The following is a 25599-nucleotide window of genomic DNA, read 5'->3' on the forward strand; positions in this document are numbered from 1 at the left end:
AAGATGGTTTCATTTCATTCTCTTTTCCATATTTTCTTTTCCCGTCTCCTCCTCTCTTACCTTCTCCTTAGTGTCCTCAATGCATTCCATCCCTAAGCATGGGCAGGGAGAGGAGAAAGTATGCATTAAAGAAGGCTCAGGTGGAATAGGAATAAGTAAAATTCAAGTCATCTGTTCCTGGATCAAACCTGAGGGATCCAATAAAATCCACTTAGAAGATGCTCAAGACATCTTTCCAGGAGTCAGTAAGGAGACCCGCTTACCAGGTGACTTGCCTTTTTAGACAGGATTCTAATTTTCTTTTCCAAACAGACTGAGAACAGCAGTATTATATAACTATGAAGTTATTTTTGTCATAAATGTTACAAATATTTTCTTCCACTGTGCCATTTGATTTTTAACTTATGGTAATTTTTTTTACACCAAAAAGAAATTTCTAGCTCTTGAAGTTAAACTGTATATATATATTGCTGTTCCTGAGACTTCTTTCCCCTGCCTGGGAATATAAATAAGAATTCCCTTCTACCCCCTATACCCCACGGCTCAACATAGGTTTCCTGGATTAAATGACATTTCATGCCAGCTCAAAGGAGCATCAAATCACCAATAGTGGTTGGTTTTTCCTTGTCATACAAATAGATGGATAACCTCCTTGTGGAAAAAATGATTCATTCAGACTCATTCAGACATAGCTGATTTGAGTTTGAACCTTGAAAGTAATCATACTGTAGGCTCTCTGAATTAGGGCTAAACATTGGGAAAATAGTGTTACACTCTGTTTAGATTTATGTTTAGTTTGGGGGTGTGAGTAGACCCAACCAAGAGACAGCTGATGCTTGGCTGGGGAACACCCCAATGAGCTGCCTGGTGTGGGGCTGTGCAAGTGGCGGCTGATTTGGCACTTGGGACCTCCCCTGACTTAAGCTCAGACACAGATCCTGAGCTCTGAGGGGCCTGGGACTTCAACTATGAGACTGGTGACAGGAATAACTCTTCTCCTAGCTTTGGGTAAGTGATCTGGGCCTAAGAAAGAACAGCTTTCGTGGGTAAAGTCAAAGAGCAAATGTCTGCTGCTTTCACTTCTCCCACTGTGCTTTACCAAACTGCTGGGAAGAATGTGCATCTGCGTGTTTCTATGTGTCTGTGTGTTTTCTAGAGAGTCTGAGCATCATTATCAGAAGTTATCAGATCCACTACTCACAGAGCCCCCATGAATCTCACTGCTTTCTGGCTGTAAGAAGTTTTGGGGTTCAGGGAATCCAAGGATCATGGAAAACAGCAACTTATCTTTGGCCTTGTGGCTCTGACTAGCTCAGTAATAAATACGAGTAGTAATTCTCCTGTCCTGTGCAACACACAGGACATGAAATCTCATGAAAATACTCAAGGATGGGGCAAGGCCAGAGAATGTTTATGGGAATATTTGTGAATCTGCCCTTTAGGCACACCCTGATTTGACAATCCAGAGCTGATCAACTGTTTCTCAATACCCCAGGTAAATTGGGAGATTCTAAGACCACACAGCCAAACTCAGCGGAGGGCGCTGAAGAAGGACCTGTGCACTTGCCCTGTAATCACTCCACAATCAGTGGACGTGAGCACATATACTGGTATCGACAGATTCCCCACCAGGGTCCAGAGTACTTGATTCACGGTCTGAACAACAATGTGACAAATAGGATGGCCTCTCTGAGCATCGCCAAAGACAGAAAGTCCAGCATCTTGGTTCTGCCCCAGGTCACCATGAGAGACACCGCTGTGTACTACTGCGTCCTGAGAGACACACACTGGGACAGGCGGGGCTGCGCCTGTGCAGTGTGTCCTTGCTGGGGAAGGGAAGCAGCAGCGGTGTGCCTTGTTAGAGCCAGTTTGGAAGGCAACCTTACTACACCCGTGAAAACATGTGATAGGCATATCCTTAGTTAACAATATTGTACTGAACACTTTAAAAACTACTAAGAGGGCATAGTTTAAGTATTCCTATCACAACAAAGTACTGTTGCTGAAGTTTGAAGCTCCAATACTTTGGCCACTTGATGTGAAGAGTCAGCGCATTGAAAAAGACTGATGCTGGGAAAAATTGGAGACAAAAGGAAAAGGGAGTGGCAGAGGATTGAGATGGTTAGGCAGAATCACTGACTCAATGGATATGAATTTGAGCAAACTCTGAAGGATAGTGGAGGACCGAGGAACCTGGCATACTAAGTTCATGGGGTAGCAAAGAGTTGGATGCAACTTAGAGACTGAAGAACAATGACAACACAATCACAGCAAGTAAATAAAAATTTAAATATAAAGAGGGCAAGAGAAAACTGTTGGAGGTATAACTACACAATGGAATATGATTCAGCAATTCAAAGGAATGAACTATGATAAATGTAACAACATGGGTGAATCTCAAAATAAATATGCCGAAAGAAACTAGACAGGAGACAGTATATACTCTAGGATTCTATTTACATAAAACTAGAGAAATTGCACACTGATCTACAGAAAGAAAGAGCAGACTAGTGATTGCTTCGGACTGAACAGGGGTTGGAGGGGGGATGTGGTAGGAAGATATACAGGAGGGGTTAAAAAGGAGCACAAAGAATAAGGCCACCAGGGACCTTTGGGGTCCTGCATGTGCTTTTACCTGTATTATAATAATGATTTCACACTTGTACACCTTGTAAAAAATGATCAAATTGTACATTTTAAGTATATGCAACTTATTTGATGTCAAGTATGCCTCAATAAAACAGGTTTTAAAAGAATGAAATAAAAAACAGACCCAATGTTAAGAAACAATTCTACAGAGAGCAGAATTTTTCACTTTTTTAAATTTACAAAGGGGAAACGATTTCAAGCAGGCAAGGGTAACAGTGCATTTTTCTAAATCTCATAAAATAACATACTCTGTCACAATTTGTTGTACTGTGCTTACATCCTCAGTTCAGTGGCTCAGTCGTGTCTGACTCTTTGCAACCCCATGAATCACAACACACCAGGCCTCCCTGTCCATCACCAACTGCCAGAGTCCACCCAAACACATGTCCATAGAGTCAGTGATGCCATCCAACCATCTCATCCGGTGTCGTCCCCTTCTCCTCCTGCCCTCAATCTTTCCCCACATCAGGGTCTTTTTCAATGAGTCAACTCTTTGCATCAGGTGGCCAAAGTATTGGAGTTTCAGTTTTAGCATCAGTCTTTCCATTGAACACCCAGGACTGATTTCCTTTAGGATGGACTGGTTGGATTTCCTTGCAGTCCAAGGGACTCTCAAGAGTCTTCTCCAACACTGCAGTTCAAAAGCATCAATTTTTCAGCACTCAGCTTTCTTTATAGTCCAACTCACATCCATACATGACCACTGGAAAAACCATAGCCTTGACTAGAAAGAAATTTGTTGGCAAAGTAATGTCTCTGCTTTTTAATATGCTGTCTAGGTTGGTCATAACTTTCCTTGCAAGGAGTAAGCGTCTTTTAATTTCATGGCTTCGGTCACCATCTGCAGTGATTTTGGAGCCCAGAAAAATTAAGTTAGCCACTGTTTCCACTGTTTCCCCATCTGTTTGCCTTGAAGTGATGGGACCAGATGCCATGATGTTAGTTTTCTGAATGTTGAGCTTTAAGCCAACTTTTTCACTCTCTTCTTTCACTTTCATCAAGAGGCTCTTTAGTTCTTCTTCACTTTCTGCCATAAGGGTGGTGTCATCTGCATATCTGAGGTTATTGATCCTGTCCAACTCTCTGTGACCTTATGAACTGTAGCCCATCAGGCTCTTCTGTCCATGGGATTCTCCAGGCAAGAATACTGGAGTGGGTTGCCATGCCCTCCTTGGGCGATGGACAAACAAGAAACTAGGTCTGATCTCTGATTGATTCAGTCTCCTGAACAAATGAGGTCTCTCAGAAGAGTCTTCATCCCTGAGCTAAAATGACCTCTTCTAGGAAAGCCCATTCAAGAAAACCTGACTCAGCTGCAATTCCTAAGAAATCGAGGGATAGAGATACTTCTCCAGGGGATCTCCCTGACCCAGGGATCGAAACTTCATTTCCTGCACTGCAGACAGAGTCTTCACTACTGAGCCACCTGGGAAGCCCAGTTAGAGTTAATATTGTTCTGTTTCATGGAAAATGTTGAAATCTTGTACAAAATGTAACTTTATCCATCAGTACTGAGGTTTTTTTTTTAATAATTGTCCATATATATTACATTTACAGACTCTGAAAACCTTACAGCAGAGTGTTATAACTTTTGCTTTAAATAGTTGTATGCGTTTTAAGGTTTAATGAAAGAATAAGTAAGAGATCTTATATTTATCAGCTGTTTACCTTTTCTAGTATTCTTCCTTAATTCTTGAAGATGCAGTTTCCTCTGATACCGTGGAGTTTTCCTCTGATAATATGTCTGACATGATGTATTTCCCTTCAATCTTGAAAAACTTTTAAAGCATTTCTTCTAGGCTAGGTCTGCTGACAACTATATTTTTCAGTTGTTCTTCAACTTACAATTTTTCTTTTTCTAAAATTTAAAAACTATGAATTTTCCATCACTTCACACGAGCATGATAAACCATATGGCAACTGAAAGGCTAGGTCTTTTCAGAGCGGTTTTGTTTTCAAGTTTCTCTTTCCTTATTTTTCAATGACTTTATTTTTGCTCGTTTTTAATGAACTATGGTTTTTGGTGTTCTGAGCTGTCTGTGAAGACTCATTAGTCTTTCTGGCAATCAATATATGTCTTAGAGTCCTGTCATCATCTTTAAAGGAGAATATTCTATTTCTCCTCTTTTCTTCAACTATGAGATGTTTCTTCTACCACCATAGACAATTGGAGAATTTCCTTACATTCTTCCAGTGCAGAGGAAATAGCACTTTTCCAAGGCTTCAAACAGTCCTGTGGACATTGAATTTACGCATGCTGGATTTTGCCAATACCCGGCGACACTGAGAGGAGATAGAATGACTGCTAGCCTGACAGCCAGCAAGAATTCCTCCTCATAGCTTAATTTTTACTATTTTTTTTTCCTTAACCTAACTTTCATCCTCAATATCATGCCATTTACTCTTACTATTTTGGAAATATGTGTAAATCTCTCATCTCTTGATGATCCCTAATATTTTTACTCTTAAGGATTTTGGCTTATTCTCTTTGTATTTCTACTCTTTTAGCTAAGAGGAAATTTGGAAGAGATGAGAGGTAACTATGCAGGACTAGGAATCAGAAGTCCACAATTACAGACTACAAATTTACAAACTGACAGATTACTACATCGTTTACATGAAAGTTAGTCTTGACAGGAAGGAACACATGAATGAAAAACCCCAGGAGAGGACTGGGCTCATTCTCCTGGAATCAAAGAAAATACGCTTTCTGACTTTTGTCATAGGGCCTCATTAGTCATAGAGAAAACAGAGAATGTCTCCATTCCCATGTTTTCAGAGATCATTCTTTTTTTTTTTTTTTTTTGGCTTTGTGACATGCAGGATCTTCCCTGACCAAGGATCAAACCAGTGCCCCCTGCACTGGTAGTGTGGAGTCAAACACTGGACCCCCAGGGAAGCCCCAGAGACTGGTCTTTTGGTGTGGTTGTATTTCCTCTGGCCACAGAGGTTTCTGTAATTGTATATCCTTTGGCCCTAAGGCAAAGCCTTCCCAACCAGAGTTACTTCTTTCAACACGGCAGCACTACTCTCATCAATATGGACTCTGTCTTATTTTTTGCCACTTTCATTCATTTCCCTCAACATCCCTGACCACTTTGTTGTTGTTGTTCAGTTATGTCTGGCTCTTTGCGACCCCATGGACTGCAGCATGCTAGGCTTCCCTGTCCTTTACCATCTCCTGGAGCTTGCTTAAACTTATGTCCATTGAGTGGGTGATGCCATTCAACCATCTCAAGTTCTGTCGTCCCCTTCTCCTCCTTCCTACAATCTTTCCCAGCATCAGGGTCTTTTCTAATGAGTCAGTTCTTCACATCAGGTAGCCAAAGTATTGGAGCTCCAGCGTCAGTACTCCCAATGAACATTCAGGGTTAATTTCCTTTAGGATTGACTGGTTTGATCTCCTCGCAGTCCAAGGGACTCTCAAGAGTCTTCTCCAACACCACAGTTCAAAAGCATCAATTTCTCAGTGCTCAGCCTTCTTTCTGGTCCCACTCTCACATCCATACATGAATAGTGGAAAAACCATAGCTTTAACTAGATGGACCTTTGTTGGCAAAGTAATGATTCTGCTTTTTAATATGTTGTCAAAGTTTGTCATAGCTTTTCTTCCAAGGAGCTAGCATCTTTAATTTCATGGATGCTGTCACAACCCTCAGTTTTTGGAGCTCAAGAAAATAAAGTCTGACAATGTTTCCATTGTTTCCCCATCTATTTGCTATGAACTGATGGGACCAGATGCCATGATCTTAGTTTTCTGAATGTTGAGTTTTAAGCCAGCTTTTTCACTCTTCTCTTTCACCTTCATCAAGAAGCTCTTTAGTTCTTCTTCACTTTCTGCCATAAGGGTGGTGTCATCTGCATATCTGAGGGTATCGATATTTCTCCCTGCAATCTTGATTCCAGCTTGTGCTTCATCTAGCCCAGCATTTCTGATGGTGTACTCTGCATAGAAGTTAAATAAGCAGGGTGACAATATACAGCCTTGACATACTCCTTTCCCAATTTGAAACCAGTCCATTGTTCCTTGTCCGGTTCTAACTGTTGCTTCTTGACCTGCATACAGGTTTTGCAGGAGGCAGGCAAGGTGATCTGGGATTCCCATCTCTAAGAATTTTCCATAGTTTGTTGTGATCCACACAGTTAAAGGCTTTAGCTTAGTCAGTGCAGCAGAAGTAGATGTTTTTCTGGAATTCTCTTGCTTTTTCTGTGGTCCAGTGGATATTGGCAATTTGATCTCTGGATCCTCTGCCTTTTCTAAATTGAGCTTGAGCATCTGGAAGTTCTCAGGTCACATATTGTTGAAGCCTGGCTTGGAGAATTTTGAGCATTCTTTTGCTAGCATGTGAAATGAGTGCAATTGTATGGTAGTTTAAACATTCTTTGGCATTGCTCTTCTTTGGGATTGGAGTGAAAACTGACCTTTTCCAGTCCTGTGGTGACTGCTGAGTTTTCCAAATTTGCTGGCATATTGAGTGCAGCACTTTCACAGCATCATCTTGTAGGATTCAAAATAACTCACCTGGAATTCCATCACCTCCTCTAGCTCTGTTTGTAGTGACACTTCCTAAAGCCCACTTGACTTCACTCTCCAAGGTGTCTGGCTTTAGGTGAGTGATCACACCATCCTGGTCTTCTATGTCATTAAGATCTTTTTTGTATAGTTTTTCTGTGTATTTTTGCCACGTCTTAAGATCTTCTGCTTCTGTTAGGTCCATACCATTTCTGTTTATTGTGCCTGTCTTTGCATGAAATGTTCCCTTGGTATCTCTGATTTTCTTGAGGAGACCTCTAGTCCTTCCCATTCAACTGTTTTTCTCTACTTCTTTGCACTGTTCACTTAAGAAGGCTTTCTTATCTCTCCTTGCTATTCTTTGGAACTCTCCATTCAGATGGATATATCTTCCCTTTTCTCCTTTGCCTTTCATTTCTCTTCTTTTGTCAACTATTTGTAAAGCTTCCTTGGTAACCATTTTGCCTTTTGCATTTCTTTTTCTTGGGGATGATTTTGATCGCTGCTTCCTGTACAATGTTACAAACCTCCGTCCATAATTCTTCAGGCACTCTGTCTATCAAATCTAATCCTTCAAATCTATCTGTCACTTCCACTGTATAATTGCAAGGGATTTGATTTAGCTCATACCTGAATGGCCTAGTGGTTTTCCCTACTTTCTTTAAGTCTGAATTTTGCAGTAAGGAGTTCATGATCTGAGCCACAATCAGCTCTCGGTCTTTTTTTTTTGCTGACTGTATATAGAGCTTCTCCACCTTGGCCGCAAAAAATATAATCAATCTGATTTTGGTATTGACCATCTGGTGATGTCCATGTGTAGAGTCAAGGAATACCCTAGGGGATGAAAGAGCACCACAAAGGAGGAGCCTGCACCCCTGAATCACTGCACCCAGCAGAGTTGCCCTGTCAACCTGATCTCTCACTTAGATAGAGGTATTTATTTGAGAGAGCAGTCACATTCTTTAAGCCAGTGCATTTTGGGGTGGAAGAAGGGAGATCTTAGTTACTACAGTGTACCCTAATTAACTTAGGTTCATTTGAGGAAAATGCAATAATGTTATCATGACAGAACCACCTTTCCTACCTAATTAGGTGACAGAATCCTCTAGAAGGTAGAGTGGGGAGAGGAGAAAACCAAAATTCTAGACCCAAAGTACTAGATCTGGTCTTGTTTTTGTTGACTGTATCGAGATTCTCCATCTTTGGCTGCAAAGAATATAAGCAATCTGATTTTGCTATTGACCATCTGGTGATATTCATGTGTAGAGTCTCTCTTGTGTTGTTGGAAGAGGGTGTTTGCTATGACCAGTGTGTTCTCTTGGCAAAACTCTTGTTAGCCTTTGCCCTGCCTCATTTTGTACTCCAAGGCCAAACTTGCCTGTTACTCCAGGTATCTCTTGGCTGCTCACTTTTGCATTCCAGTTCCCTATGATGAAAAGAACATCTTTTTTTGCCTTAGTTCTAAAAGGTCTTGTGGGTCTTCTTAGAACCATTCAACTTCAGCTTCTTCGGCATTGATGGTTGGGGCATAGACTTGCATTACTGTGATATTGAATGGTTTGCCTTGGAAACGAACAGAGATCATTCCACAGTTTTTGAGATTGCACCGAAGTACTGACCACTACCTCTGGCAATCTCCAATCTGTTCTCCATAAGCTTATTTTTTTTCTTTTTTAAGATTCCATATATAAGTAATATCATTAAATATTTGTCTGTATCTCACTTATTTCACTACTTTAATGCTTTCATGATGCATATATGTTATTGAAAATAGCTTGATGTTTTCTTCTATGAGTTTTATGTTTTCAGGTCTTATGATCAAGTCTTTAAACCATTTGAGTTGATTTTTTATAGGGTATAATAGGGTGCTCTTTCATTCCTCTGCATGTGGCTGTGCAGTTTTCTCCTCACCATTTATTGAAAACATTGTCCTTGATCCATTGTATATTCTTTTATTGTAAATTAACTGGTCATATATATGCGAATTTTTTCTGGGCTCTCCATTCCATTGATCAGTGTGATTGTTTTTATGTCAACATCCAACAGTTTTATTGCTCTAGCTTGTAATATAGCTTGAAGTCAGGAAGTGTGATGCCTCCTACTTTGCTATTCTTTCTCAAGATTGCTTTGGATATTCAGGATCATTTTTACTTCTATAAAAATTTTAAGATTATTTTTTCTATTTCTATGAAAAGTGCCATTGGCATTTTGATACAGATTACATTGAAACTATGGGCTTCCCAGGTGATTCAGTGGTAAAGAATCTGCCTGCCAATTCAGGAGATGTGGGTTCAATCCCTGGGTCAGCAAGATCCCCTGGAGCAGGAAATAACTACCTGCTCCATTATTCTTGCCTGGAAAATTCCATGGACAAAGGAGCCTGGCAGGCTACAATCCGTGAGGTTGCAAAGATTTGGACACCACTGAACATGCCCACATGCGTTGAACCTATAGATTGCTTTGGGTACTGTGAATATTTTAGCAATATTAATTCTTCCAATACATGGGAACAATATATCTTTCCATTTATTTGTGTCTCCTTCAATTTTCTTCACCAATGTCTTATAGTTTTGTCTTTATGTCTAAAAGATTTCACAAGCATCATGTGGACTCATGAGTATTAGTCAAAGAAAACATCTCTGCCATCTTCCATCACCGCCGTGACAGAGCTGTCTGAGGCATTTAGTCTGATTCCAAAGATTCTCATAGACTCAAATTCCAACTCTGAGATACCTTTTAAAAACTGATTTCTCAGTGAAGTAACTTGTTACTCTACTTTCATATGACATCTAATTTCTATAGGCTTCCCTGATGGCTCAGATGGTAAAACATCTGCCTGCAGTGCAGGAGACCCAGGTTCGATCCCTGGGTCAGGAAGATCATCTGGAGAAGGAAATGGTAACCCACTCTAGTACTCTTGCCTGGAAAATTCCATGGACAGAGGAACCTGGTAGGCTACAGTCCACAGGGTTGCAAAGAGTCAGACACAACTGAGTGACTTCACTTTCTTTTATTTTTCTTTAATTTCTGTAGACTCTAAGACTAACACATCATCATAGATTTGGGATGGTAAAAACATATTGGGAAGACAGAAGTTTTTGATATAGCTCAGAAAGTAAAACGAAGACACTGATTAGCTCTCCGTGGGGCCTTGGAATCTTTGGTTCTACATTTGGCCTTCAGAGGGCGATGTTGCACAAACTAAAGATCTTGTTCAGCTTCCTCTGTTCAGTTCTGCAGCTTGCTGAGTTCTTTGCAGAGGCAAGAGAGAAGAATCAGACATCAAACATCAGAAAGCTGCAGGCTCATCTCAGCAGCTTTTGTATTTGTATCTTAGCAGGGAACTTGTCCAGCCTTAACCTTCTTTTTCCTGCCACTTTCCTGTCTGCTCAGGGGAGATCATTCAGAGAAGACTTCACAGCGTTTCCACTGCTCAGCCATGCTACTGTTGCTCATCTCAATACTGGGGATATTTGCCCTGAGTGAGTAAAATTTCTTAGTGGTCTGTCGTTCTACAGACTCTTACTACAAATACAGTTCTTTTCATAGTGATGTCTGCATTGCTTTTAGTGACGTGACATTGATTTTGCAGGAGAATCCAGAGGCCAGTCAGTGACCCAGCCTAATGATCCTCTTTTGGTCTCTGAAGGAACCTCATTGGAGCTGAAGTGTAACTATTCCTACGGTGCAACTCCCTATCTCTTCTGGTATGTCCAGCACCCCAGGCAAAGACCCCAGCTGCTCCTCAAGTACTTTTCAGGCAACACCGTGGTTCAAGGCATTAGAGGCTTCGTGGCTGAATTTAAGAGCAGTGAATTTTCCTTCAACCTGAGGAAATTCTCAGCCCATTGGAGTGACTCGGCTGAGTACTTCTGTGCACTGAGTGGCACAGTGCCTGGGAGCGCAGGAGGAGTTGAACAGAAACCACTGGCGGTGGTGGAGTTTTCAGACACTCAAGATCGCTTCTTGTTTTATTTTAAGCGATCTTTTGCTATATGATTGCAAATGAGGCAAAGAGAGCTGAGCAGACAGAGGTACTTTTATATAAGCCTACAGTTCCATGTCTGGTAAATTTTATTTCGGGAACTTTTTACTTCGTTTAGAAACCACATAACAATAAATAGTTAAGATCCTAGAATGATGTTCTTATCATGTACTAATCAGATGCTTAAGGACTTGCCTTTAGGTTGACTGTTTTAAGGGATTGACTGTATGGGTTTTCATTTACCACTTTGTATCTTGCTCAAGACAGAAAACAAAAGATGAACTGCTCATGTTCTCTCCCTGAAAATTTGCCTCCTTAACTTGGTCATTCACAGAAAATTTTCTTGAATTTTTTTCCCCGTGGGTCTCACTGTGTTGGTCACAAAGTGTTAGAATATTTTCTCTGAATATTTATTTCACTTAGGAGGAATTCCGAAGTTGGTTAACACTAAAGAGATTGATTAGAATCTTATGGGGCTTAGAAAACTGTTATAATCATGTTAGTTCTGGCAACTATTTAAGAATAGTACCTAAGGAGAATGGAGATTTATAATTCATTTATAATTCATTCATCTAAAGAGTTTTTCTCAGTTATAAAAGTAGCTTCTCATTCTTTTGGTATTCTCTTAAATTCTATAAATCTACACCAGTAATTTGTGAATATAACTCCTTTGTACTTTCTTCCAGCTATGGACATTTTTCCCCCTGCCTTGCTTTCACCCTGTTCTTGTATGATTTCACTGTTAGAATGTTAGAGTTTGATTCTTATATGTTAAAATTGTGGTAATTAATCAGGTAGTAAGTTTAGCAGTTCAAATTCTGTTAGAATATTGATAAGAATTTTAATGAATACTAGGATGATACTGGAACCAGCATAAATTTGTGATGCATATAAACTTTTTGTCTAGGATGGGAAGAATTGCATAAGAAGCTTTTCTAGTCCTTGTGTTCTTAAGGACTTGGAACATAATGAGTACTCTAGAGAAAGCAGAGAAGGAGGAGGAGGGAGTTTTCTGGTTGCCTATCTGGCCTACACTATAATGTATAAGGGGCTTTTCCCAGGTGGCTCAGTGGTAAAAAATCCACCTGCCAATTCAGGAGATGCTGGTTCAGTCCCTGAGTTGGGAAAATCCCCTGGAGAAGGAAATGGCAACCCACTCCAGTATTCTTGCCTGGAAAGTCCCATGGACAGAGGAGCCTGGTGGGCTACAGTCCACTGGGTCGCAAAGAGCTGGACGTGACTCAATGATTAAAGAGCAGCAACAGCAGAATGTATAAGGAGATACGTGCATAGGAGCTCTCAAAACGCAGAGTAAGTAGTGTGTGACCATGGTTTATCTTAGTGAAATGGTGAGTCTGAAAATAACAATAATTTTAGTACCTACTGATATGGTTTGTAATAAATGTGTTTCAGTGGTTGCTGGGTAGGTATAAGGAAAGTAAATGGGCTATTGGAGAAACACAATTAAGAATAAGAAATGTATGCTCATTTAATATCTCTTTCCCTTCCTCCCTTCCTTTCTGTTTTTTGGATCACACTCTCTTCTACCTCTCTTTGCAGGTGACTCACTGTCATTGGTTAAACCACACACCCTGAAGGACTACAGGGGGCACTTTATCTAGGAGAAGTTTTTTATTTGAAGTCTTTCTTTTGATTCTGAACTCAAGCTGAGTTTGAAGAAAAATAAGTCTTATACCAAGGACTCCAAGCAGCTGGGAGACCATAATCCAACCTCCCAACCCTAACTCTGCCTGTGAAATCAAAGTGGTCTTCCTCCCTGGGTCTCTCCCTTCTTTCTTTTTATTAATAATTCATTGTTATTTATATAATTGGGTATGATTTTTTAGAAGTTTTCTACAATAATAAATTATATTAGGAATAAAATGAAAATCTTGAACTACTTTATCTATGAAATTAACAATTTGGACTTTTCCAGTAATTAATCAGGGCTTCCCTGGTAGCTCAGCTGGTAAAGAATCCACATACAATGCAGGAGACCCTGGTTCGATTCCTCGTCAGGAAGATCTGCTGGAGAAGGGATAGGCTGCCCACTCTGGTATTCTTGGGCTTCCTGGTGGCTCAACTGGTAAAGAATCTGCCGACAATGCGGGAGTCCTGGGTTCAATCCCTGGGTTGGGAAGATCCCCTGGAGAAAGGAATGGCTACCCACTCCAGTATTCTGGCCTGGAGAATTCCATGGACTGTATAGTCCATAGGTTTGCAAAGAGTTGGACACGGCTGAGTGACTTTCACGTTCTAGATAGTACCAGTTGGAAGACAACATGATAGGATGGCGCTGTGTGTAACAGGGTTCAGCTTGTGCTTTGAATCAGAGACCATTGTATGTTATTGTCTCCATGTAGCCAGAAGACATGGGACCTGGAATCGAAAGAAGGGAGTGGCTCCTCTCACTGTTACACCTAATAATCCATTAACAAACTTCAATAGATTTCCAAGCTGGCAACTTTATGCATGTAGATCTGGAGATCTTAGTCCCTAAGGGAAGAATTCTTTCACCAGAGCGCAAAACAATGGCTCCAGTCAATGGACAATGAGACTGGATATTTTGGGCTCTCTAGCCATCAACTCAACATGGCAGAATAAAGAACCTATTAGCTGGAGTGATTGATCTTGAATAACAAGAGAATATTGGATTGCTTTCATACAGTGGAAGCAAGGAATAATATATTTGGAGCCTCTTACTACTTTCATGTCCAGTGGCTAAGCTTAATGGAAAACATCAGCAATCAAAACTAATACAGGACCATTGAAAACTGAGATCTTTCTGGAATAAAGGTTTGGGTCACTCAAACAGGCAAAGAACAAAGACCTGGAAGGTTATGACTTCAAGTTGCTTTTTTTGTGATATTTCATATGATAGGATATTAAAATTGACCCTTGTGTTAGTTTTCTAAGGCTGCCATAATAGAATACCTTAGTCTGGGTGGCTTAAGTAGCAAACATTTGTTTTCTCACAGTTCTAGATGCTATAAATCTAAGATTTGGGTACTGGCAGGGTTAGTTTCTTGGAGGCCTCTTGCCTTTGTTTGTAGATGACTCTTTTCTCACTGCTTTTGCCAAGTCTTCCTTCTGTTTCTTGCATGTCTCTGTCCAAATTTCCTCTTCTTCTAAGGACACTACTTACATGGATTAGTACCCATATGACTTCATTTTATCTTAAGACTGCTTTAAAGGCCAGATACAGTCAGATTCTGAGTACTGGGAGTTAGTCTTCAACATATGAAATTGAGTGGGGGATATGATTGTCAGTAACAACCCTCTAGTAAATAAATGTAAAGTTCATAAATAAGACAGCTGAGGCCTTCCTTGATTAAAATTTTCCCTAATTTCTGGTACACAGAATGATTATGTATAATTTGAGGATGAGGTTTCCCACTTTCTCTTGATGTGTTTTTAAAGAAACTTGAAAAGTGGTTCCTTTTAAATGATACATTTAAAAATGTTTCCCTAAAGCTGTTAGTCATAGCTGTCTCTGACCTTTTGCTGTGTCAGATTATGAAATGTCCTCATTTTTAGTTTCATCCTTTTCTGTAAGTAAATCTTAATTTGTGTTTCATCTCTGCTAACTTTCCTCCACTCTTTTTTTCTGTTTGAAAATTAATCTTTTTGAACTTATGTCTTTTTTAAAAATTTGGTCTTACCTTGCAGAAACTAGTTTTGTCCACTAACTTGGTGTCCTCTTGGACTCCTTCACTGCCCCTTAAGCAGAATTGACATTCCTTTGGAGTGTCTCTTTGATGGGTCTGGTGGGTTCACTGGGTAAGGCAGGGGGCTTCAGTCCTTACACACAGGGCAGTAGGAACAACCATCAATAGGGGAAGGGCCGTATAGAGGGTAGTATATGCATAGTATGGAATACAGTACAGCAGAAGAGCCTGTGTTAATATGTATATACATATATATAATAACCTATGTTAATTTAATAAGATCTACAAGATTTATTATTGAGTCCATAAAGCAAGTTACAGAAATGTATCACAATATGTATCATTTTATATTAAATAAAAACTAAATAAAATACTAAAAATGCTATATATTTTCTATTGGTTTGTATATTTAGTATACCTACAGTAAGTGCCCTACATAGGAATGAGTTCTGTTCTGAGAGCATGTTTGTTAAGTCCAGTATGTTCGTAAGTCCAACAAAGTTAGCCTAGGTACCCAACTGACACAACTGAGTATATAGTACTGTACTGTAGTAGGTTTATAATACTTTGTCACACAATAATATATAACAAACAAGCAAACACAAAAAGTAAAGAAAACCCCTTTAATCTCACAGTACAGTGCCTTGAAAAGTACAGCAGCACAATACAACAGCTGACATACAGGGATTAGCATCGAGTGAAGAGGCAGGAAGAGTTACTGATGGAGGAGGGAGAGGAGGTGGGAGATGGTACAGCTGAAGGGTCATCAGCAATAGGAGACGGAGGGCAGACTGTGATTTCATTCACACCTGATGTTGATGGCATACGTTCTGCTTCCCTGCTGGATTCAATTCTATCTACCCTCTTGAAAAAAATGATCCAGGGCTTGTCTGGGTGGTAACTCTTTTTCTCATCATAAAAGACACAATATCACTGGACTGCATTCTGAACAACTGCTGCAAACTTTGTGTACTGTTCTACGTTCCGGTCCTCTGCCTCAGAAACTAACAGTGCCTCCTCCAACAAAGAAAATCCCCTTGCCATTTCCTGCTTTGTGAATCTCTTTGGTTCTTTAGTTACTTCTTCCTCTCGTCTATCTTCATCCTTACTCTGGGCCTTCAGTTCAGATCTTCATTAGTAAGCCCCATGTTTGCATCTTTGAAAGCTCTCAACTTGTAGGTTCATATGTAGGAGACTTACTGTATATAAACCTATAGTAAGCCTGCAGGCATCGATTCCAAATCTACGAATGATCAAAACGGTCAAATTTGGAAGTGAAGAGTCAAAGAGAATTTTAATTTATGTTATTGTATAATTATTAAATATATTTATATTTAATATAAATATATTTATATATAAATTTATTTATATATTTATAATTATTTATATTATTTTAATCCTCCATAGATTCATGAATTCCTCTTAATGTTACACTTAATATAATTATAAAAGCTTTCCTAAAATTGTATCCATATTCTGCTATATTCACATAAGAATGGGGGAAAGAGAAAGCAATCTCCTTTTAATAAGATTTTGTTCACCTGGCTCAAGTGAAATATTTCTCTCTCCTCTGGGATCATATAGCTTTCACTACTTTCCTCTTACCGTCCTACTCTTTGATTCTTGTATAGTTATGTTTACTTTTGTTTTACTCAGTGGACTGTAAAATGCTGTCTCATCCCTTTTACATATTCTTAAGATTTCATAAATTACCTCATTTACAGTAGAATTTTAGTAAACATTTATGCACTTATTTTGAACTAAGTAAAAAAAAAAATCAAATAGCAGTAGATGAAAATTGTCAAATTATTTCATGGTATTAATTTTCATGAAATTCCATCTTAAAAGTAGAATTGGTTCATTTTTAATCCCCATTTAATCCAGGCAGTTATATTGTTTTCTGACCTTCAGCATTTCTTTGACCAAGAAACAGGAAGTGAATGGAGTTGGGGTTATGTAATGTTGAGTTGAGTGAATGAGTTCAGTCGCTCAGTCATGTCCGACTCTTTGCGACTCCGTGGACTTCAGCATGCCAGGCCCCCCTGTCCATCACCAACTAGTTGGTCTAAAGTGAGCTTTGTTTCTGCACACTAGGGGGCGCTGTAGGCTTTGCAAGAAGTAAAGACTGTTCCAGATGTTCCAAAGAGAGGAGCCTAGAGAGCGAATGTTCAAACACAATTGCACTTTTTTCACACGCTAGCAAGGTAATGCTCAAAATTCTCCAAGCGAGACTTCAACAGTATGTGAACTGAGAATTTCGAGATGGTCAAGCTGGATTTAGAAAAGGCAGAGGAATTAGAGATCAAATTGCCAACATCTGTTGCATCATAGAAAAAGCAAGAGAATTCCAGAAAAACATCTACTTCTACTTTATTGATTATATTAAAGCCTTTAACTGTGTGGATCACAACAAACTGTGGAACATTCTTAAAGAGATGGGAATACCAGACCACCTTACCTATCTCCTGAGAAATCTGTATGCAGGTTAAGAAGCAACAGTCAGAATCAGACATGGAACAACAGGCTGGTTCCAAATTGGGAAAGGAGTATGTCAAGACTGTATATTGGCACCCTGCTTATTTAACTTATATGCAGAGTACATCATGTGAAATGGCAGGCTGGGTGAGGCACAAGTTGGAATCAAGATTGCCAGGAGAAAAATCAATAACCTCAGGAATGTAGAGGACAACACCCTTATGGCAGAAAATGAAGAGGAACTAAAGAGCTTCTTGATGAAGGTGAAAGAGGAGAGTGAAAAAACTGGCTTAAAACCCAGCATTCAAAAAGCTAAGATCATGGCATTCAGTCCCATCACTTCATGGAAAATAGATGGGCAAACAATGGAAATAGTGACAGATTTTATTTTCTTGGGCTCCCACATCACTGCAGATGGTGACTGCAGCCATGAAATTAAAATGCACTTGCTCCTTGGAAGAAAAGCTATGACAAACCTAGACAGCATATTAAAAAGCAGAGACAGAAATGCAAATCAAAACTACAAATATCACCTCACACCAGTCAGAATGGCCATCATCAACAAGTCTACAAACAATAAATGCTGGAGAGGGTGTGGAGAAAAGTAAATGCACTTGCACTATTGGTGGGAATGTAAACTGATACAGCCACTATGGAAGATGGTATGGAGATTTCTTAAAAAACTAGGAATAAAACCACCGTATGACTCAGCAATCCCACTCATAGGCATATACCCTGAGGAAACCAAAGTGGAAAAAGACACATTTATCCCATTGTTCATTGCAGCACCATTTACAATAGCTAGAACATGGAAGCAACTGAGATGTCCTTTGACAGATGAATGGATAAAGAAGTTGTGGTACATATACACAATGGAATATTACTCAGCCATAAAACAACACATTTGAGTCAGTTCTGTTGAGGTGGATGAACCTAGAACCTATTATACTGAGTGAAATGAGTCAGAAAGAGAAAGATAAACATCACATTCTAACGCATGTATACAGAATCTAGAAAAATGGTACTGAAGAATTTATTTTCAGGGCAGCAATGGAGAAACAGCCACAGAGAATAGACCTATGGACATGGGGAGAGGGGAGGAGAGGGTGAGATGTATGGAAAGAGTATAACATGGAAACTTACATTACCATATATAAAATAGACAGCCAATGGGAATTTGCTGTATGGCTCAGGAAACTCAAACAGGGGCTCTGTATCAATCTAGAGGGGTGGGAGGGGGAGGGAGATGGGAGGGAGGTTCAAAAGGGAAGGCATGTATGTATACCTAAGGCTGATTCATGTTGAGGTTTGACAGAAAACAACAAAATTCTGTAAAGCAATTATCCTCCAGTAAAAAAATAAAAAGAAAAGAAAAGGGAAAAAAAAGACTATTGTAAGTGCTTGCAGCTAAATTGTGCTAAACAAGTTGTCAAAACTTGGGCGTGTACCATAAAAGGAAATTGATACAGATAAAGTCAACCTACTTGTATGGGGGAAAAAAAAAAAAAAGCAGAGACATTACTTTACCAACAAAGGTCTGTCTAGTTAAAGCTATGGTTTTTCCAGTATTCATGTATGGATGTGAGAGGTGGATCATAACGAAGGCTGAGCACCAAAGAATTGATGTCTTTGAACTGTGGTGTTGGAGAGGACTCTTGAGAGTTCCTTGAACTACAAGGAGATCAACCAATCAATCCTGAAGGAAATCAGTCCTGAATATTCATTGGAAGGATTGATGCTGAAGCTGAAGCTCCAGTACTTTGGCCACCTGATGTGAAGAGCTGACTCAAAGGAAAAGACCCTGATGCTGGGAAAGATTGAAGGCAGGAGGAGAAGGGGATGACAGAGGGTGAAATGGTTGGATGGCATCATCCACTCAATGGACATGAGTTTGAGCAAGCTCTGGGAGACAGTAAAGGACAGGGAAGCCTCTGTGCTGCAGTCCATGGGGCCGCAAAGAGTCAGACAAGACAGTGACTGAACAGCAACCAGAGAGCACAGACCAGTCAGATGATGCACAGCAGAGGTGGGGAGAGGGGAGCAGTGCTCATGTAAAGTTTATCTAAATTTTCAGCTTTGTCTTTCTCTACAGACTTAGGAAAGCTGGAGTCCCTACCTCTCTAAATCCATTATGACGATGATTCTCTGAGCAGAGGTAGAGGAATGGGGATAGTAATGTTACCGAGCTCTGTGAGCGTGGAAGCCCAACAGGAAATATCTCTGTTACCTGTTGTCAATATTTAAATTTTGTGATTAAATTCTCCCAATTCCCTAGGAAGTTTTCATATATCTCCCCTGAGACTAGAAGAGGCAAGAGTACTCAGGAGCAAAGAAGAAAGGATTAAAAAGTAAGAAACAGATAGAAAGAGGAAAGAAAAGGACAATATTTAATTTGATCAGCAATGTGTATCCTTTTCAGAATCAGCTGTGTAGCGCGTCTGTCTGCCTGTTGGGCAGGAGAAGGAGGGAGGTGGAAGTTAAGTCAGAATGGACATTATACATATATCCTGCGTTTCTTTTAATCCACTGAAATCTTACTAGAATAATATTCTGTGCAGATGACAGCTGTACCTTCTGGGTTTCTAGAGCTCTCAATTTCAAGAAAATGTATCACTGTCTTCATACATACTGCTTGTATCAGTTTTCTTTTATTAGAATTTACATATAACTGAATTCTTTTTTAAAAATGAGGTAAAATGAACATATAGCATGGTATTAGTTTCAGGTATATGACACAATGATTTGATATTTATGTATATTGTGGAATGATCATTACAACAAGTCTAGCAACATGTATCATACAGAATTGTAATTTTATTTTCTTATGATGAGGGCTTTCAAGATCTACTCTCTTAGCAACTTCCAAATATGTAACACAATATTATTAACTATAGTCATCTTCCCATACATTACACTCCCACAACATTTATTTTATATCTTTAGAGTTTGTACCTTTTGACCCCATTCATCTATTTCATTTCCACCCCTCATCCCTGCCTTTGGCAACCACTAATTCGTTCTCTGTATCTATGAGCCTGATTTTTTAAAAAAAAATACTCCACATGGAATGGAGTATTTATATATTTGTCTCTGTCTGACCTACTTCACTTAGCGTAATGCCCTCAGGGCCATCCATATTGTAGCAAATGACAATGTTTTATTCCTTTTAAAGGCTGAACTGTCATACAACTGAATTCCTAAATGCTCAGTCATTCTAAGTAATTTGGGAGTGAGCTCACTCTTTCTATGGTTCTTTAAGGCTCCATTTAACACAGTTGAGACACTGATCTTCTCAGAAGTAACATCCACCATCCCTTTCTCACACACTCTTGCACAAACTTTTCTTACATAAAGTGCTTTTTAAATGCCTTATATCTTCATATACTACAAATATTGTTCCTACCCTCCTGCACTGTTTGCAACCACAGTTTTGGAGAGATTACTGCACAATCTCCCTGGGTGGCTGTGGGTGGAGCTTCCTGTTAAGTGAATGACAGTTCGGATGTGACTGGTTCTCATTAATACGGGTGAGTTCCAGTAAAACTGGAACATTTTGACAGTAAGAAGAGAACTTCTCTGGACCCAAGACTCTCCACCCTCCAGAGTGGGGGCAGAGGTACCCCAGTAACTGAGCAAGGAGTCATGAAGCGGTGGTGGGAAGCCTTGCTGGGGCTCCTGTGGGTCCAGCTTTGCTGTGAGTCTGGGTTGTCCTAGAGTGCAGCTGGGGAGGGACGGAAGGTGAGCTGACGCAGAGAGAGCTCCTAGATGGTCCTACATCCTCGTGGGTGTTTCCTGAGATAGTTTACAGTTCTGGAAACTGCATTCATGACTCCCCTGAGACATCATATGTGTTTGTTTTTCTCTTCCCAAGCAGGGGTGAGAGCGGTGAAGGTGGAGCAGAGCACTTCAGTCCTGAATCTGCAGGAGGGAGCTAACTGTACGCTGAGGTGCAATTTTTCTGCCACAGTGAGCAGTGTGCAGTGGTTCCAGCAGAATCCTGGAGGCAGCCTCACCAGGCTGTTTTTCATAGCTTCAGGGATGAAGCAGAATGAAAGACTGAGTTCCACAGTGAATTCTAAGGAACGGTACAGTACCCTACACATCACAGCCTCCCAGCTGGAAGACGCAGCCACCTACCTCTGTGCGGTGGAGGCACAGTGCTCCCAGGCGGCCTGCAGCCTGTGCCCAAACTGCAGCTGCCTCAGCCCCGCCCCTCCGTGGGCTGGCATGTGTCCCCACAGTAGCCTTTGATAGAAGGTTGAATCAATCTCTGACTCTGCAGGATCCTAAAGTGCGTAGCAGTAAACTTTGTCGGTCAATTATTACAAAATAAAAGTTTATATGTCAACATCATAATAATGCTTGTGGGAGAGATATTAGAATTCTCTGAAAATGAGAAACTGTGGTTTTGGTTTTGAAAATTGCTGTTACATTGGAAAGCAAATTTTCATAAGTGTAGAAATTGAAATTGCATGTGATAATAGTTTCAATGAAAAAGAATAGTATTTTCATATTTGAGTTAACCCAATGAAACAATTACTAACATAGAAAAATAATTTATACTCACTTCTCCTGTAATTAAACACTGATATGATGTATAAATAAGCACTTAATTATAAATAAGTCATGAAGCCACTTTTAGTCTTATATGCCTTCTGCAAGTTACAGAGAATGTCGGTGAAAACACTAAAATGTCCCTGTACAAAGTTATATTTGGCATTAAATTCAGAATTACATGAAGATGATTGGTTTGAAGAGTTAAGTCATTTCTACAAAAATTGTTCCACTAGACACATCAACTCTGGATTTACTAGAATTTATATTTCAAACTAATTTATCATATATTTATATTATGTTGTTATAGCATACAAAATACTCAAGAGCTCTAGTATCAGTTATATCAACAGAAATATTCTCAAAGTTAAAAATTATCAAAAATTTGTTTACAATCTTGCATTTACTAATAGCAACTGACATTGCTTTCTATTAATTACATTAATTGAAATTAAATTGTTAAAGTTATAATTTTTATATTCTAGTTAATTAATTTGCAGAAAAGCAAGCCAGGCAAATCTTATTAGCAAGATATGACATTAATAAGTATTTGTTATTAATTTATATAGAATTAAGATCCAAAATATTTTTTGCAAGTTGTAAATTTATGTTGTTATTTAATATATCATTATAAACTCTACTGGGCTTCCCAGATGGTGCTAGGGATAAAAAAAAACCTGCCTACCAATGCAGGAGATGTAAGACACATGGATTCAGTCCCTGGGTGAGAAAGATCCCCTGGAGAACGGCAGGGCAACCCACTCCAGTATTCTTCTCTGGAGAATCCCATGGACAGAAGAGCCTGGTGGGTTACATTACATAAGGCCACAAAGAGTCAGACATGAATAAAGCCACTCAACACTCATGCATGCATAAACTCTATTGCCATTTTTAAGTAAGAAAATATTTTTGAAGATATTTGTATTTTCTTAGTGTCACTTTTTTCTGTTTCTCTGAACAAGGGGCCTCAGATTTTCATTTTGCATGGAGTCCCACAAATTCTATAGTCATCCTTGTCTGGGAATCTTGAGTACCCAAGACAGACTTGGGATGAGGGAGATATAAGCCAGAATGCAGTTAGGCTGATTGAGAAATAATTTTTTTCTTTACTTGTGAGGGAGTTCATCCACCTCCTTCAGGTTCCATAAGTCACTGAGCTTCTTTATTTCTTTCTTTTTTTCAATAAGAAATATATGTTATAGATAAAAAATTAAAAATATGTCTCTGGAAACAAGTTCCCTGCTTACCTATGGCTCATCCATGTGGTGATCTTGATACTCAGTGAGTGAAGTCCCATTTTATTCCATTTTACTTCAGACTTAGGTTCACCTTGATCTGACATTAATCTTATAAGTGAAAACCCAGATCTGATCTGGTCCCAGGACCCTGCCTCTGCTTCTGAAGAGACCCCCATATTGCTTTGTGACAACCTCAGTCCCCCGAGACCACATGGGGATGTAAAAATGGTCTTCAGGTTCCATGATGCAGGCGATTTCTCCCCACTCTCATGTCACTCTACATTGCACATAACCGGTCCTCAATAAATATTTGCTTTATTAAATAGTATAAAAGAAGAGCTTTTGGAAGTTCTTTAATCCAACTTCATTTTACAAAACAGAAACTAATCCAAGATGACAATAGAAAACTATTAGATAATAACTGATTTGGGAGGAGAAAGAAATTGGATTTTCTCACTTCTTCTTTAGCATCTTTTCCCCTGTTTTCTACCTGTAGGGCCTTATTTCTGAGCAAAGAGAAACTAATGTAAGGCCAGCCATTTAGGTCACCGTAGGTTTGGATGTGGGAATCTATTTGACCACCTGAATAAAGAATCCCAATTTATGTGAATATTTGACACTTAGGGCAGGAAAGGAGCCTCAGGTTGAGCCTTTGTTGTTACCAGCAGACCAGTCCATCCTTCACAGGCTTCTGTAGTAATAAAGCTGAAAGTAAATGTGCCATCTCAACACTCAGATATAGTTTAAGAATGTTCCTAGAAAGAGCAGCTATATTCATTATTTCAGGGGGATTTCTTGAAGGCAAGATATAACTCTAGAGCATCACTAATACATTGTTATAAAAATGATTATTGGATCCGAAGACTATGGGAGAATATTGTCATCATTCAGTTTGACAGTCCATGAAGATACTAGGAAAAGCCTTCTCAGATCAACATCTTTTTATGGTAAGTCAGGCAATGTTCAATGAAATATTTTGGGGGCAGTAAATTTTGCCCAGGGGATGGCTGTGCCTGTAATAAACTTTAATATGTGGAACACTGTGCTAAGCAGAGCATATTCAAACTATACTATTCTGTCCTGGATACCATAACTTGAAAGCGGAAACGCTGACCTAAAGTCTCTCTGTCTCTTAGAAGAGGACAAATCTCCCTATAAATTATTAGGGAATTATATCCTATGGAGAATGGTAGAAAGAATAGAGGATGTCTGGTGGCTCAGATGGTAAGAATCTGCCTACAGCGCAGGAGACCCTGGTTTGAAACCTGGGTGGGGAAGATCCCCTGGAGAAGGGAACAGCTACCCACTCCAGTATTCTCATCTGGAGAATCCCATGGACAGAGAAACCTGGTGGGCTACAGTCCATGGGGGTCACAAAGAGTCACACATGACTCAGCTACTTTCACTTAGGAATGGAAACAGTTTATGTATGTAAAAACATACATTTTACATTTACATACAACTTTAGGTGTTGATTTCTGATTCTTTATCTTCAGTTCAGTCACTCAGTCGTGTCTGACTCTTTGTGACCCCATGGATCGCAGCATGCCAGGCCTCCCTGTCCATCACAAACTCCCGGAGTTTACTCAAACTCATGTCCATCGATTCAGTGATGCCATTCAGCCATCTCATCCTCTGTCGTCCCCTTCTCCTCCTGCCCCCAATCCCTCCCAGAATCAGGGTCTTTTCCAATGAGTCAACTCTTCACATGAGGTGGCCAAAGTATTGGAGTTTCAGCTTCAGCATCAGTCCTTCCAAAGAGCACCCAGGGCTGATCTTCTTTAGGATGGACTAGTTAAATATCCTTGCAGTCCAAGGGACTCTCAAGAGTCTTCTCCAACACCACAGTTCAAAAGCATCAATTCTTCAGCGCTCAGCTTTCCTCACAGTCCAACTCTCACATCCATACATGACCACTGGAAAAACCATAGCCTTGACCAGATGGAACATTGTTGGCAAAGTAATGTTTCTGCTTTTTAATATGCTATCTAGGTTGGTCATAACTTCCCTTCCAAGGAGTGAGTGTCTTTTAATTTCATGGCTGCAATCACCATCTGCAGTGAATTTGGAGCCCCAAAAAATAAAGTCTGACATTGTTTCCACTGTCTCCCCATCTGTTTCCCATGAAGTGATGGGACCAGATGCCATGATCTTAGTTTTCTGAATGTTGAGCTTTAAGCCAACTTTTTCACTCTTCTTTCACTTTCATCAAGAGGCTTTTTAGTTCCTCTTCACTTTCTGCCATAAGGGTGGTGTCATCTGCATTTCTGAGATTATTGATATTTCTCCCGGCAATCTTGATTCCAGCTTGTGCTTCTTCCAGCCCAGCATTTCTCATGATGTACTCTGCATATAAGTTAAATTCTTTATCTTAGCTGTCCTTAAATCTTAAAGGGTGCAAATGTGAATGAGAGATTATATTTATTCTTCACACCTCCAGAAGACCAGTGAGTACAGATCACAAAAAAGGGCCTTCACTCTTCTATAAATGAGTTAATCTTGCTTTCACTTTTCATG

At 39.7% G+C, this 25599-nt stretch overlaps 1 pseudogene and 2 gene segments (V, D, J or C); all 3 read left to right on the forward strand.

Annotated features, from left to right (window-relative positions):
* The first annotated feature begins 966 nt into the window (after positions 1 to 966).
* LOC122705756 lies at positions 967 to 1897 on the forward strand (annotated as a pseudogene).
* Positions 1898 to 10477: 8580 nt separating this feature from the next.
* On the forward strand, positions 10478 to 11248 carry LOC122704619. The segment is given in 2 exon segments: positions 10478 to 10644; positions 10755 to 11248. Coding segments are annotated over 2 exon segments (450 nt in total).
* A 9611-nt stretch (positions 11249 to 20859) lies between these two features.
* LOC122705757 lies at positions 20860 to 21541 on the forward strand. The segment is given in 2 exon segments: positions 20860 to 20984; positions 21165 to 21541. Coding segments are annotated over 2 exon segments (429 nt in total).
* Positions 21542 to 25599: the final 4058 nt, after the last annotated feature.

This window comes from Cervus elaphus, chromosome 12, assembly GCF_910594005.1.
Source record: "Cervus elaphus chromosome 12, mCerEla1.1, whole genome shotgun sequence".
In the NCBI taxonomy this organism is placed as follows: Eukaryota; Metazoa; Chordata; class Mammalia; order Artiodactyla; family Cervidae; genus Cervus; species Cervus elaphus.